This window comes from Pteronotus mesoamericanus, unplaced genomic scaffold (genome assembly GCF_021234165.1).
Source record: "Pteronotus mesoamericanus isolate MK-2021 breed Mesoamerican mustached bat unplaced genomic scaffold, CSHL_Meso_final contig_116, whole genome shotgun sequence".
NCBI lineage: Eukaryota > Metazoa > Chordata > Mammalia > Chiroptera > Mormoopidae > Pteronotus > Pteronotus mesoamericanus.
The window spans coordinates 11,008,523-11,023,898 of NW_026555027.1; the positions used below are offsets into that span (position 1 = coordinate 11,008,523).

General features: G+C 44.0%; 1 protein-coding gene across 13 annotated transcripts in view; it reads left to right on the forward strand.

Moving 5' to 3' along the window:
• The window catches only part of PCNT (pericentrin), a 111,656-nt gene that overhangs the window by 58,110 nt on the left and 38,170 nt on the right, over positions 1–15,376 (forward strand). For 9 of the 13 annotated variants that reach the window (XM_054579336.1, XM_054579400.1, XM_054579373.1 and 6 more), the window contains 10 exons: positions 122–284; positions 938–1,150; positions 4,713–4,745; positions 6,287–6,516; positions 7,074–7,190; positions 7,299–7,319; positions 8,325–8,531; positions 10,685–10,855; positions 11,185–11,337; positions 12,470–12,562. In XM_054579336.1, the coding sequence (XP_054435311.1) occupies positions 122–284; positions 938–1,150; positions 4,713–4,745; positions 6,287–6,516; positions 7,074–7,190; positions 7,299–7,319; positions 8,325–8,531; positions 10,685–10,855; positions 11,185–11,337; positions 12,470–12,562 (1,401 nt within the window). The remainder of the gene's footprint in view (positions 1–121; positions 285–937; positions 1,151–4,712; positions 4,746–6,286; positions 6,517–7,073; positions 7,191–7,298; positions 7,320–8,324; positions 8,532–10,684; positions 10,856–11,184; positions 11,338–12,469; positions 12,563–15,376) is intronic. The other 4 variants (XM_054579354.1, XM_054579399.1, XM_054579401.1 and 1 more) reach the window with 1 other exon arrangement.

Sequence of the window (15,376 nt, forward strand, 5' to 3'; positions counted from 1 at the left end):
GGAAACTGTTATCTCTTATGGAATATTGATTTCACCAGAATTCTAGGCAAGTAGAATTCTATTGGGATGAATGTAAGCTTTGATTATTTTTGATATGCAGTTCCAACTTTCAAATTTTCAGCTGGAGGAAGCACGTCAGATTCATGCTCGTTTTGAGAAAGAATTCACCTCTAAGAGTGAAGAGATGGCCCAGGTTGTTAGAAAACACCAGGAGTTACTGGAACGCCTGGAGGAGGAGAACTCGGCCAAGACGCAGCTGACACTGGATCTGCACAAGGCGGAAGGTGAGTAGCCGGTGGCCAGCAGGGACAGGCTGGAAGCAGGCACTTGCCTTGCTAAGGGGAGGTATTAGCACAGAATTTTTAAAAGCAAACAGTGTGACACATCAGTGACTTTCCTCAGTGGAATGAATTGCCTTTGATAGGAACTGTGGTAGAATTGGGGATGGTCAGGTTTCCAGCAGACAGGCTTGTGGGCCGTTCAGTCTTCTGGTACTTACTTTCTGCTGCTTTTTGGGGGCAACAGCCTTAGAGTATTTCATGGCATGGTGAGATTTGAACTTTCATCTTCCCATCACAGGTGATGGGCAGTGAGTGTCCCCAGAGTCACCACTGTGACCACTTCCGACTCCTGAGACTCTGGTTCCTGGCACTCACAGTGGCCATGTGTGCCAAGCGCTTGGCACGAGTGAGTGAGTGAGTGAGTGAGCGTGTGTGTGTGTGTGCGCGCATGTGTTGGTGGGTGCTCATAGGTGCATTGCATTGTCCGGCAGCTCCCACACATGGGAGTGGGGTAGCCCTGTGCTCTTGTGCTAAGAACCAGGCACAGGTGTGACCACTCACTCTCACGCTGGTGCCAGGGCTGTTCTTGTCCACCCAGCTGCTTCATTTGCTCTTCCAGTGGTGCTTCAGCAGTCCTGTCTCTCCTGTCTCCTAAGGCATCATCGAGGGATTCAAGGTGGAGAAGGCCAGCCTGCAGGAGGCCCTGGGCCTGAAGGAGACATCCGAGCAGGGCCTCGTGGCCGAGCTGGAGAGCCTGAAGCAGCAGCTTCAGCGGGTGACTCGACAGCAGGAAGAGCTGAAGGAGAAGAACTCTGTCCTGTGGCATCAAAAGGAGGTGGCAGCAACAGAAGCAGAAGAGAGAGAAGCTGGTAAGAAAGGTTGACTCCAGGGTGGGAGGGTGGATCGTGGGTAGCATCCCAGCCATCTTTTGTGAAGCTGATCTTGACTTTTTTAGAGGGTGGAGGGAAAGACGGCAGCACTTTTCGGAGGGAACCTTCATGTGTGCCTGTGTGCTGTGTGTGTGGCTTTGAGATGAGTGCGAGGTTGGATTAGCGTCCACTGTCCTCCGGGTTCTCCTGTCTCTGAGGTCAGAGTAACCTCTGGCAAACAGGTCATTGAAAATGTCACTAATTTGTTTGAGATAAGCAGCCAAAACCATGAAAAAAATGAGGGCAACTTAAAAGGTTTATTTAAAATAACAAAAAAGTTTCTAATGTTAACCTTTACTAGGAATACATAAGTTTAATGAAAGAAGCATGCAGTGTTGAATTTGCAGTAGCAGATTTGTAGCAGCCCTCTATGAGCTCAGCTCTCCCAGAGCTGTTTCCCGTGCTGACTTTAGCGGGCGGCCCTGTCTGTCCCTGTGCCGACCTGCCTGTTCCCCACTGAGGTGTGACTGCTCGCCAGGTCAGAAAGACGGAGCTCCCTGCCTCTTACTCTCCCCAAAGTCTCTGCCTTCACCATGATTGCAGCTCTCTGCCTATGCTTTGACCTTAGTCACTTGTGGGCTACCCTCACCTATTTCAGAAACTCACTTTTCTTCCCCCAAAGTGTTTCTTTTAAAAATTTTTTTCCTCAATAAATAACCAAAAAAAAATCTTTAAAAAATGGCAAGCTTTTGACTTTGTTCGCCACTTCCCATCTTCCTTGACATGGACCACATCTCTGCTGTTTGTTGCCTCCTTGGTTGCGTAAGCCCTGCCGGTGGGTGCTCAGTTCATGCTGACCTGTGCCCCTGGTGGGCGTACAGCTCCAACAGGCCTGCCATTTCTTTAAGTGAATAGAAATTTGCAGGCAGTTCTAGGTTTCCATTCATGTACAATAAATACTCTGAACTGCATTTGTAATCATTTCCAGACCAGACCTCATCTTCTTGCTCAGCTTTCTTTCTTTCATTTATATGGAATACATTTCCTTTGTCCCTTTTTCATTTTTTGATGTAAATTTTTGTATTAAAAAATTAATCTAGCTTTCTTGTTTTTTCCTTGTATATCAGTTTTCACCCCTTTATTTTCAGTTTTTCCATATACTTTTAATTGCCTCTTGTGGATGTTATATTAATGACTTTCTAAGAAGTTCAGCTCTGAGCATCTCATTTGCTCTGTTTAGCCAGGTTTTATTGCTGTGCTCATGACTGTTTGGGTCTCTTCCCTTGTTTTCTGTTTTCCATGCTTCCTTAGGGTGCTCTGACACCACCACCCTACACACACGCACGCACGCCTTCCGTCAGCTGACTAATGCTGTGTGTCCAGTGTTTCTTCTGCACCAGGGTCTCTCATTCTCCAACACTGAAACCTGACCTGTCTCTCCCTCTTGTCTCTGTACCACCCCCAGCCATGCACCCATCAGGCAAGGCTTTCGCCCACATTTGTGTATTTATGCACACATGTGTGCAAGTTGAGGGTTGTTTTTCCTCAAGTTTCAAAGAAGGAAAACTTTCTTATACCTCTAGTACCTGAGATTTACCTTATTTTACCCTCACCCTTAAATGAAGTTGTAGCTGAAAAGATATAATTCTAGATTTGATTTATTTTTCTTTAAAATATGAGGCTATAACCCACCTTTTCCTTGAGTCTAGTATTTCTGCTGAGATGTCTTTACCTCATTCCCTTTTCTAAATTTTTAAAAAAGATTTTTTTATTTTTAGAGAGAGAGGAAGGGAGGGAGAAAGAGAGGGAGAGAAACATCAATGCACAAGTGAAACATGAATTGGTTGTCTTTTGCATGCCCCATCCTGGGGACCCGGCCCACAACCCAGGTGTGTGCCTCTCCTGGGAATGTAACCAGTGACCTTTCGGTTTGCAGGACAGCTCTGTACGCACTGAGCCACAACAGTCAGGGCTTATGTTGTTTCTTTGTAGATGTTTTTAGCAATGTCTCTTTGCTCTGATGTTCTTACATGTCCCTAGGGTGGATTTTTCTTTTCTAAGGTCTGATTTTTTTTTTTTTTTGGTTAAATCTGGGGATTTGCTTCTTAGACATTTTTTCTTCTGTTCTCACCCTTTTCTGTCCCTCTGGAACTCTTTATAGGCTATACTTTGTAGTGGGACAGATCTTCCTTTAAGGGGGGTAGGTAGCTGGTCCTGTACCCTGTCCAGTACAGATCCACGTTTACACTATGAGCACTGGTATTTCTAGCCCATTCTCCTCATCCTGAGGGTTGGGATGCAAAGGTATGGGACCAAATGAGTGGGCTGTGGCACAGCCTTGTTTTAGCTGCTCAAGACCTGAGTGGCTCCTCCTCAGCTGGGTCTGGACCCTGTAGCTCCTGATCCAGCCCTTGTGTGGCGTTGTCTTTGTTCACACCTGGCTGGGCTTCTCTGTGGCTTTTCCTAAGGCTGTGATCACCCTGCAGAGAGCCCTGGCCCACCTATGTGCCTGCAGCACCTGAGGAGCCAGGCCATGGAGGGACAGATCATGGAACCCTCTCCTGGACCCAGAGCAGCCTCTTCTTTGCTTTGTTTTGTCACCATGAAATTCTTGTGCTTTCTTTGGGATACTCTGGGTTTGCTTTCATTTTCACATATTAATCCTGGCTTAATTTGTCATTTGATCTCTGTCCCTTCCCCTCATCGTGCCACGCAGCTGTGTACTTCCAGTTGGAGGCACATGCCATCAAACTGAAGGTGCCATTCAGCCTGTGCAAGCTGTTTAATTTACTGTTAGCCAGCATAACACCTGCCCCCGACCCCCTCTGGCTCCCCCAGGTGCTGTCAGGGGGCCCTTGGTCCTGGGTCTGCTTTGGGGCCTCATGACCATTGGTCAGATTTCCAGGAGTTTTGGGAGTTCCCGGCATCTCATGGGGAAATTCAGCTCTGTCTCATCTGTTTGTATGGTGTATTTCAGGGCAGTGCCAGCTGTCCTGTGTGTTTTCTTTGTCTCTTTTAAAAGCCATTGGGAGCCAGGACCTGCTATGACACCTGGGCAAACAGTCCTGTGTCAGTCCATTTGGTTGTTGTGACAAAACACAGACTAGGTGGTTCAAAAACAACAACAATTTATTGTCACAGTCCTAAGGGCTGGAAGTCCAAGGTCAGGATGCTGGCACATTGCCTTCTGGTGAGGAGCCTCTTTCTGGGTTGCAGACAGCTTTCCCTCTGTATTGTTACATGCAGAGGGGCTAGGATGCTCTCAGGGTCTCTTTTAGAAAGGCACTCACCCTAGCTTGAGGCTCCACCTTCAAAAGATATCACCTCTGAAAGGCCCTGCCTCCTGATGCCATCACATAGGGGGTCAGGGTTCAATATACGGAGACTCAGACGTGTAGACCCATAAGCAGTGGTGGTTTGGAAATGCACAAGTTTTAGAGGTTGTCCAGGGCCAAAGACATTCCTTGCTGCTGTCATTTCCCGTCTCTGGTTTCTGACTGTCACATTCTAGGTTGCACATTCTCCTGTTTCATCTCTGAAAGAACTGTGTGTTCATTTCTAGGCGTTCCTGTTACTATAGCACACAAGGACTCAGGTTTGTGAAAACAAACGAATTATTTCTGTGCGATTTGCTTTGTGTTTGCAGCAGACTTTATAATGTTATACTAAAGAGGAAAAGTACTCCAGAGCTTTTGCAGCAAACTATTAAACAAAACGATAACTTTCATTTTCAATATTCATATGTAGAAATGGGCATGCCTTTCTTTGGTGATGCCTGTGGCAGTTACTGAGTTGCAGTGTGTGCTGTTGTGCAGGGCTTGGGGGTCTGTGGGAGCCTAGGCTGGGGGTGGGGGAGGCCCAGTGGAGCTCCTGTGCTATTCAGCTTTGTAGTCAGCCCTCAGCACGGCCTTGGCAGCAGTGCGCACACGCTTTCCCCTCTGTCCTGCTCGCATGCAGGCCACATCTGCTGGCAGCAGGCCACGTGGGCTGGCAGCCGGAGTCTGCTGCAGTGTGTGGCCCTGAAGGTTGTATTGTCTGGGCGGGTGATTGGGCATCACTGACTGTCACAGAAGTGACATATGAGCCTCATTTTGTGTTTCCAAGCGCTGTGAATGACACTGACCTAACTGCATGTTTAAGGCTGATTTACTGTAATTGCTGACTTACTAGCATGACAATCTGAGAACGTAGTTAGTAGTGACAGTGGTTTGTCATAAAAGACAGATTTTTTTTTTGTAAACCAGAATAAAGCTTTGAAAGCTGGTGAAATGTAAATAAAACCCTAGGGATTTAATATTTCATTTTTTGGGGTAATTTGAACACTCAGGCTTCCATGAAGCAAGTCTCTGTTTGTTTAGACGCTGCTTGATTTACAGCTTCCCCTTGGACCGCAGCCTCAGCTATTGCACTGTGAATTTAAATCGGCTTTTGATTCACTTAGGGTTCCACCTCTTTCCTCCGAGATCCTACCCTGGCCCTGGGCACATAGTGCTTTACTGCCAGGGGCTCATCAGGGCTGTGTTCCCTCAGACAGAAGTTTTAAGTGACGTTTTATTTTCCCTATTGGAGATTATATGAAAAGGTGTAATTTGTAGAAAGTTGCCCAGTATTGTCATTTGGGAACATCAAGATAGATTCTTATTAGACTAGAAATTTTTTAATTTTAGCCAATTTTTATTTACAAATTGCAATTTTAAAAATTTATTTATTTTTGCAAAAGTGCTGGAGTTTATTTTCCCTGGGTATTTTGCTGCATTGTGGCTGTGTTAGGACGCGGGCCTGACATCCAACAGGACACAGGCCCACGCTGGTTTGTGGGCATACATTCCCTCATCTTGAGGTGGCCATGCAGCCTGGGTTGTGTCCTGGCCCTACAGGAGGGGAGGGAATGCAGGGCAAATCATGATACGTGTGTGTGGGCTGTGGGGGTGGGGTCTGGAAGACTTGGGGACCCTGTGCTCAAGTCCCTGGCCAACACTGGGTCCTGGGCCCAGGGGCGCTGGCCGTGGTGTTGTGTGGGGCGTGTGTTGTGCTGCATCACTATTAGTAATAAACAGGTGCTTCGTGTTCTTGGTGCAGCCCAGGGACCGTGATGCGTGCTGTAGGGCTCCCCTTCTGTTCTCTTCACCTCTGTAGCTCTTCGGAGGGAAGTCGAAGCTGCCACCACAGAGCGGTTGGAGACCAGGCAGCAGTGCGAAAAGGACCGTGCAGCTCTGCACGCCCAGGTGAAGCTCCTGGAGGCTGAGCTGGAAGAGCAGGTCTCACGCCATCGAGCTTGTGCCTCACAGGCTGAGGAGCTCTGTGCCCTGAGACAGCAGATGGTGTCCCTGGACAAGCACTTGCGCAGCCAGCGGCAGTTCATGGACGTAAGCGCCTTACATGTTTTGTTGGCTTCCCTGGAAGTCATCTCTACAGCCCCGGCCTTTCCCAGATCATTAAATAAGCTTCTGTGATCCAACAAGAAGGATTAACGTACAGTAGACCTTCATGTGACCATGTCTCTTGGTGGACGGTTCAGACATTGTCAACATTTGTGGTGTGTGATTCTGAGGGAACACCCGCTCATGGCCACACTCCTTTCTGTGGTCTGGGCAGAAGTCTCCCTCAGTCCAAGTTGTAGGTCCTGTGTGCCCGGCACTGCCTTGGCACTATCTGCCCTTTCTGTCTTGTCTTTTGATGTTCCAGAAGCCTCCCCCACATTTCATGGGAAGACCCTCCTCCCCATTTAGCTCTACTTCATGCATATAGTGCACACGCGGTACTGGGCAGTGGCCACGTGTGTGAAATGGAAGCCCTGGCTGTAGCATCAGATCAGGCATGTCCTCTGTCCACACATCTTTCAGTGGTCCCTTTAAAGGGAAGAGGATGCGACTGGGAAGTGACATCACAGTAAGCAACCCTCACAGTCTGCCTCTCGTGATAGGAGCAGGCCGTCGAGAGGGAGCATGAGCGGGAGGACTTCCAGCAGGAGATCCAGAGGCTGGAGGAGCAGCTCCGCCGAGCAGCCCAGCTGCAGTCCCGGGGACCCCGCGACAGTGACGTAAGTCACCCTGCCATGTGCCGCACTTGCGGGGTGGTAGTTCTCTGTAGTGTTTTTAAGCCTTATCTTTAAAAATATTTTTGCCTTCCATGTACGTGGATATGACAGCAGACACAGCTGGATGAGGAGGTATGTGTTCTGTCTGTCCCTGCCCTGTCTACCTGCTTGGCTGGTGCGCTTGAGCATGTGGGCGGGTGGTGCACCTGCTCCTGTGTCCTGCGTCTCTTTCTTGCATCCTGCTTGGGCATGGCTTGGGCCTGTTTCCTCCTGTCTGAGATAGCTGTAGGTGATTTGTTTATTTTTTAAAATTAAACTTATTTTGTGATAACTGTGGTTTCAGTCGCAGTTGTAAGAAATAAGACGCACAGAGATCCTGTGTATCCTTCTCCCAGTTTCCCCAGTGGTGATATCCTGCAGAAGCCAGCCCAGGGTCACAGCCGGGACAGTGACGTGCAGACAGAGCCCCATGGGGCCCTCATCCCGATCCCCGTAATAGTTTATTTCCTCGTGGTTATACAAATGAATCGCAGTGGGCAGCCTTTGGGGATTGCTTTTCACTCAGTCTAGAGATTCTCTGGAGATTCATACAGGTTGCTGTATCAGTGCTTCATTCTTTTTTTATTGATGAGTAGCAGGCTATTCCTCACTGCCAAATTTATTTTAAGCTCTGGCTGAGTGGCTCAGTTGGTCGGAGTATTGTTCCATACACTAAAAGGTTGTGGGTTTAATTCCTGGTCAGGACACATACCTAGGTTGCAGGTTCAGTCCCTGGTCAGGGCACGTATGGGAGGCAAATGATCAATGTTTCTCTCTCTCTGTCTCTCAACTTCCCCTCCCCACCCTAATCTCAAAAATCAGTGAACATATCCTCAGGTGAGAATTAAAAAATTTATTTTAATAATAAATTTCATATTTTTATTTATTTCTTCTATTGAGAGAATACCCTTTTTATTACAGCTTTATCATATTCTTTGCCAGGCTTTCTTGTACAGCCTAGATCTACAAAGCCATTTGGAAGATCATTTTTCTCTCAGTTGTCTTGGGTACTTTTTAATTTGGAAGATGGTTGGGTTCCAAAAGGTGTTTTTTTTTTTTTTAACTGTTGTATTTCTCAAGCATTTTTTGTTGTTTTAGGTTGAATTGTTACAGGAAAAATTGAGAGAAAAATCAGATGAACTTAACGAATTGGTTATGAAGAAAGAATTATCAGATAGACAAGTATTGATCCAGGAAGAGGAAATTAAACATCTGGAGGAGACAAATGCCGATACCAGGAGGAAAGTGACCCAGCTCCAGGAAGAACTGGAGAAGCAGAGGAAAGCTGTGCAAGAGCTACAGCAGGTGAACACCCTTTGTTGTGTAGGGTTCTGTCCAGTCCCCGCTGAGCTGCTTGGAGTGGGCAGGGGACGCATGGTGGCCCGCCCTCCTTCTCATCAGAACGACTATGTTTTAGTGAGGACCTAGACCAGCTGCTGATGGAGTTCCCTCTAACCTCTCAGCTTTTCTTTGCTCTAAAGAAAAAATAAAGGAAAAATGCTTCCTGTGTCTCCTGCACAATCAGTCCTCTGATATATCCCTTCACAGCTGGCACTTCTGGTCACCAAACAGGCAGCGGATTCTCACATACAAAGCAGGCATTCAGTTCTCAGCAGATCTCAGGGGGGTGTCCTAGAACTTAATTCTGCCACCGTCCACCTGGAGTTAGCATCAGACACCACAGGTTAAGGGTTCAGTCTGACAAGACTGCCCCTTGTGACATGAGGTGTCCACTGGAAGTCCAGGTGGTAGAGATCAGAGGTCCCCAGAGGTCCTCTTCGGGTTCTCTTACTTCACTGGAATGATTCACAGAGCTCAGAGAAACATGTTCCTGGTAGGTCACCCATGAGTTATACAGGATATAACTCAGGAACAGATGGAAGAGAGTCACCAGGTGAGGTAAGGGGCACAGGGCTTCTGTGCTCTGTCCAGGAGTCCCACTGTTTCCTTATCTTCACGTGTTCATGAACCCGGACACTTTCTGAACCTTTGAGGTTTTTTCGGAGGTCTCATCACCGAGTCACAATTGATTAAATCATTGGTTGTTGGTGATTGATTCAACCTTCAGCCGCTGCTCTCCCCTCCCTGGAGGTCAGGGATGAACTGAAAGGTCCCGCCCTCTAATCACATGGTTGGTTCCCCTGGCAACCAGTCCAATCCTTAGATGACCTGGGGGCTTTCCAAAAGCCACCTCAGTAACATAAACTAAGGTGTGGCTGAAAGGGGCTTTGTTATGATTATCAACCACTTTTATTATTACTCTTGCCACTCAGGAATAATTCCAGGGGTTTCAGGAGGTCTGTACCAGGGATTAGATGAAGACCAGTACATTTTTATTATAAATCCCAATATCACACTAAAATAGCACTTACAACAATTTTTATAGTACTTGGTAATTTCATAAATATTTGAGATTTCAGGTTTAAAATGTTATTTCACTAAATACTTAGAGTTAATTATAATTACTTTAATTTTTGAGTTTAGTAATTTATGTCCTCTCCCACCGTGAAACTGCCTCCAGTGACAGCTTTCCTGTTGTTTGAATGCTTTTGTTTGTATCTGAACATTAGGATGAAGCTGCAGGGCTGTGCTAGGGGTAAGGAGGGCCTGTAGCGTTTCTGGTCATTCAGCATTTCCTCAAAACCAACTGAACTTCTGATGTCTCATTTATTTCATGTCACATGAGGTTAAAAGGTTATGTGAAAAGGAATGCTCTATAAGAAATTTTTCTTAGAATTATTGGTTTGGCCCTGAGAAAAATGCTGCCTCTAGGAGGTGAGTTTTAATCAGGTGTGCTTTGTTCTTGAAAATGCCCATGAGAACTATTGAAGGAGTCAGGCTTGACTCTTACCTGAGGACACCATCCTGGCTGGGTTTCATCTCCTCTCTCTTCCTTTCATCTGCCTGGAGGGGAGTAGTGCTTGGTGCTGACTTGGGAACAGCTCCTCAGGCTGCTTCCCCATGCCCCAAGCAAAGATTTACTGCACTTACTAGGTGCCAGGGGTATATGAAATGCCTTTTTTTTACCTCCACAAAGTTGGATCAGTGTGTTGTGGCCATTTTATCTGTATTAAATTTTCTTCGAAAACTTTTCAGTGGGCTGTTAATAATAGTCTTTGTATGCATGTATTGTCAGCCATCGCCCTGAACTTTGGCAAGATTTTTCCAATTTTTAAAAAATTGCTAGCAGTCTAGGGACTGTTTTGGTACCTTGAATAATTACTAAGGATCAGTTTCTCCGAGTGGAATCACGGACCGCCTGTGGTGCTCTCTCTGGGGTTTCCTCCCTCACCAGGCAGGTCTCTGCTCTGGAGCATGGCTGTGCCTGGGGATCAGATGTGGGACTTGGAGGTGTGTGCAGGAAGATCTGGGGACAGTTTACACTTTAACAGTCTACACTTTGAGGCCTCGTTTCTTGAAATACTTGCCTACAATAAATCTCCTTTTTTAAAAAATAGGATAAGGAGGCATTACAGCAACAGCAGATGAGTAACTTGCTTCTGGTGTCCACATTGCAATCTAAACTAGATGAAGGCAAATGCCCTTTGCCTCCTGCAGACAGCTGCCCTGAGGGCCCAAAAGTCCAGTTAGAGACTGTACAGAGGGCGCTCCTGCAGCGGGAAAGTGAGGTAAGGGGCTGGGGGTTACTGGGCAAGGTTTTCTTTTGTTCTCTGTCGAGGCCTGTGTTTGCTACGCTGCTGTGTAAAGGGCGGGGCGTCCAAACGATGCATCAGTGTGTCCAAACGATGCATCCAAACGATGCATCGATGCATCGATGCATCGGTGGGTTTGTAGCTACTGTGTATTCTTTGTAATTTTAACATTTTTATTGGGTTATAGAACAGAGAATTTTTTTTGGCATGTACTTTTAAATCTTTTAGCATGATTTTAATAATTATTAAATCAATTAGAATATTAGGTAATTTTAAATATTTACCTTCATTTGTTTCAATGAAAGGTTTTAGAATTAAAAGAACAATTAGAAAAGATTAAAGATGACTTAATTAGTAAAAGCGAAGAAGTACTACATCTGAACTTAAAATTAGACCTGCAGAACAACCATGCTGCCATCAGCGTCAGAGGACTACAAGAAGAGAATGCCAATTTGAAGGTAAAGCGAACAGACCCACCGTGACATCTGAGTTTATGTTTATTATGTAAGTGCTGCCGCCCAAGGTGGGAACCGTTATTTACGGCAAGTGGGGACCTCAGGCCTTCCCGGGAGACACGAGGCTTCCTTCTGAAGACGGAGGCCTTGTGCTGGCAGGTGATTCTAGGAAGTGCCTGACTTGTGTCTGCACTGGGGTTGGCAGCTGGAGCAGCTTGAGAAAGTGTAGTGGAGACAGCTTCTCAGAGTCATGAGTGGAAAACCAGTCACCCTGACTGGTGACCTCCACCTGCTTTCGCCTCCGCACCAAACACTTGCTTTTGGTTTGCAGCGCTGATGACAGTCCAGTCTTTTGAGGGCAGCGTATTGGAGTAAGATTGTAGGAGAGGCACTTCCCTAACTACCAAGGAAACAAATCATAACTTGGGAACATTGGCTCGGCTCTGGCCACTCCCAGGTGCTCACTCTAGAGGTGATGATGTCTAGTAAATGGTCGCTCATCGTTATCCTTCCCAGCTCAGGATGGGAAGAAGCAGCTTTTAAATCAGAAAGACTTAAAAAACAAAAACAACCTTTATTAAGTGGACATGATAATCAAAGTTGTAAAGAACACATAACCTTAGAAGATGGCCTTGAAATATATTGAGTTTAGAACTGTGGCCTATGATGCCAACCTGGCAGTTGTTCAGTGAACCAATAGCATTGCAAGAAGTTCTGGGGGCTGTGTCATTTGTTCCTAATACTCCCGAAGATGTCAGCTGCATGATTTAAAGTACCTTCAGTGAAAATGGAATTTTAGGCTGATCCTAGAATCATTGCTCATCTGCTTCGTGGGAATCCATCCTTAATTACTAGATGGGAAGCATATTAAGAACAGGCTTTACCTACTCTTTGATGGTTACTTTAAACAAATTTCCTGGAGAAATGGATAACTCATTTTAGAAAACCAAGCTAATATGTCATTTTAAACTAATATGGCACTTTATTTAAAAAAAAAATGTTCAAATTGAGTGTGAGTATTTGAAACTACAGGCTTATTCAATTCGGATAGTTCATATCTACAAGGCCTGGGGACTATTCCCATAGTAATACTTTGTTGGCTTCATTATTTTTATTACTATTATCATTTCCACAGGCATTTCTGCAAAACAAAGAAAAGGAGATACTCCATATGAGTGAGCAGCTTGAGGCGCAGCTGACTGGGATGGGAAGTGGCGCTCTCAGTGAGGTAGGTGGTCCTTTGGCTGTGAAGACCCCTTAGGCATTATGTTCTTGGTAGTTTGTAGGTGTTTTCTCAGATCAACAGAGACCTCAGGTACAGCACTACATAAAGCTTTTAATGGCTTTTTCCATTAATTTTGATTAAGGGTATAAGGATAGTGGCAGCTGTTAGGGTAAAAAAGGTGTTTGTCTTCAGTTTTTTCATGTCTTCAACTTTCACAGTGACAGTGGCTATTGGGATATTAATGATCTGTGTTAGTATCTTATATATTTGGCACAACTCAAGAATATTATTGTGTGTTCTTTTGAGGAATGCCTTTAAAATCAGCAACTACTTTTAAAATTTTATTTTTCAGTACAGTTGACATACAACATAATTGTTTCAGGTGTACTGCAGAGAGATTAGGCATTTGTGTACCTTATGAAGTGATCTCATGATAAGTGTACTACCCACATGCAATCACACGTGGTTATTACAATATTATTGACTATATTTCTTATGCTGTACTTTACACCTCCATGACTGTTCTGTAAACTACCAATTCGTACTTCATAATCCCTTTACCTTTTCCACTCAGTTCCCCAACCCACACCCTCCCCCCAGCAACCTGGCAATCATCAGTTTGTTCTTTGTATCTTTGAGTTTGTTTCTGTTTGTTCATTTTGTTTTTTAGATTCCACATGTAAGTGAAATCATATGTGGTATTTGTCTTTTTCTGTCTTGACTTATTTCATGCAGCATTATACCCTCTAGTCCATCTATAGTGCAAGTGACAAGATTTAATTCTCTTTTATTGCCAAGTAATACACATCTTCTTTATCCAATTGTCTGTTGATGGTCAAGTTATATATCCAGTAAGAGGTTAATATCCAAAATAGATAAGGAACTCATACAACTTAACACCAAAAACCCCCACAAACACTTCCTCCATATCTTGCTTCCATGTCTCATCTATTGTAAATAATGCTGCAGTTAACATAGGGGTGTGTGTTCTTTTCAGATTACTGTTTTTGTTTTCTTTGGGTAAATACCCTGAGGTGGGATTCCTGGATCATATGACATCTCTATCTTTAATTTTTTGAGGAACCTCCATACTCTTTTCCATAGAGGCTGCACCAATTTATATTTTCACCAACAGTGCACAAGGGTTCCCTCTTCTCCACATCCTTGCCAGCACATGTTGTTTGTGGATTAATTGATGACAGCCATTCTGACAGGCACAAGGGGATATCTCATTGTGGTTTTAATTTGTATTTCTCTGATGATTAGGGATGTTGAGCATCTTTTCGTATGTCTATTGGCCATCCATATGTCTTTGGAGAAGTGACTGTTCAGCTCCAGTTTTTAGTTGTTTGTTTTTTGTGTGTGTGTGAGTTCCTTATCTATTTTGACTATTTAACCCTTATCAGTAGTATGATTTACTCATATCTTTTTCCATTCAGTAGATTGTCTTTTTGTTTTATTGATGGTTTAAATAAAGTTTTTAGTTTGATATAATCCCACTTTTTTTTTCTTTCCGTTGCCCAAGGATATATATCCAAAATAATATTGCTAAGACTGATGTCAAAGACTTTACTGGTTATGTTTTCTTTTAGGAGTTTTATGGTTTCAGGTCTTATATTTAAGTTTTTCATCTATTTTGAGTTTATTTTGTACCTGGTATAAGAAGATAGTTTAGTTTCACTTATTTGCACGTGTCTGTCCAGTTTTCTCAACATTGTTTATTGAGATGACTGATTAAAAAAAAAAAGACATTGTATCATATTTGTCTTTACTGTTCTATAATTAGCCATGTGAATATCATTTACATATTAAAATATCATATTTATTTGTTTATGTGATAAGTAAAATTTTTAGTTACACTAAGAATAGATAGCTTTAGCCCTGGCTGGTGTGGCTCAGTGGATTGAGCGCCAGCCTGCAGACCAAAGGGTCATTGGTTCGATCACAAGTGGCCTGGGTTGCAGGCCAGGCCCCCAGCAGCAGGCGTGTGAAAATGCAACTACACACTGATGTTTCTCTCCCTTTCTTTCGCTCTCTCTCTAAAAATAAATAAATAAAATCTTAAATTAAAAAAAAAAAGAATAGATAGCTTTATAAAGACAATCCAGGTGTTCTCTTTTGGAATTTTGTTCATTTTTATACAGGTGCAAATAATATACATCTTTCATGTTCTACAATTCTACTTCTAATTTTATGGAAAGATGTGGACAGTATTTTTGCTTTGATATAATAAAACAAAAATTCCTCCTGTTGGGCTGGTTCTTGTTAGGTTTCTTATTCTTTGAAGGAAGCTATATTTTTATCCTTATTTCATATCAGTGAAGATTTTTAGCACACATGCTCCAAACTGCGGACCTGGCCCACAACCCAGGCACGTGCCCTGGCAGGTAATCGACCTGGCAGCCTTTCAATTCACAGGTCAGTGCTCAGTCTACTGAGCCACACCAGCCAGGGCTATTTTATCAGGGTTTGGTGTGAATGTTTTGCTGGTCTTACAAAATGAATTGGAAATTTTCCTACTTTTTCTTTTTCTGAATGAGGCTGTTTAATGTAAATATTTTTTTTTTTCTTTAAATGTTTTAATAAAATCAACAATGAAACCATCTGGCACGGTAGTTTTCTTAAGTGGGAGGTTTTATAATGAATTCAGTTTGATTAATAGTATAGGGATATTTGGATTTCTATTTCATCTTGTGTTATATTTCAAGTCTTATATTTCAGTTTTTTATCTATTTTGAGTTTATTTTGTACCTGGTATAAAAAGGTATTTTAGTTTCATTTTTTTCGCATGTATTTGTTTAGTTTTCCCAACACCAT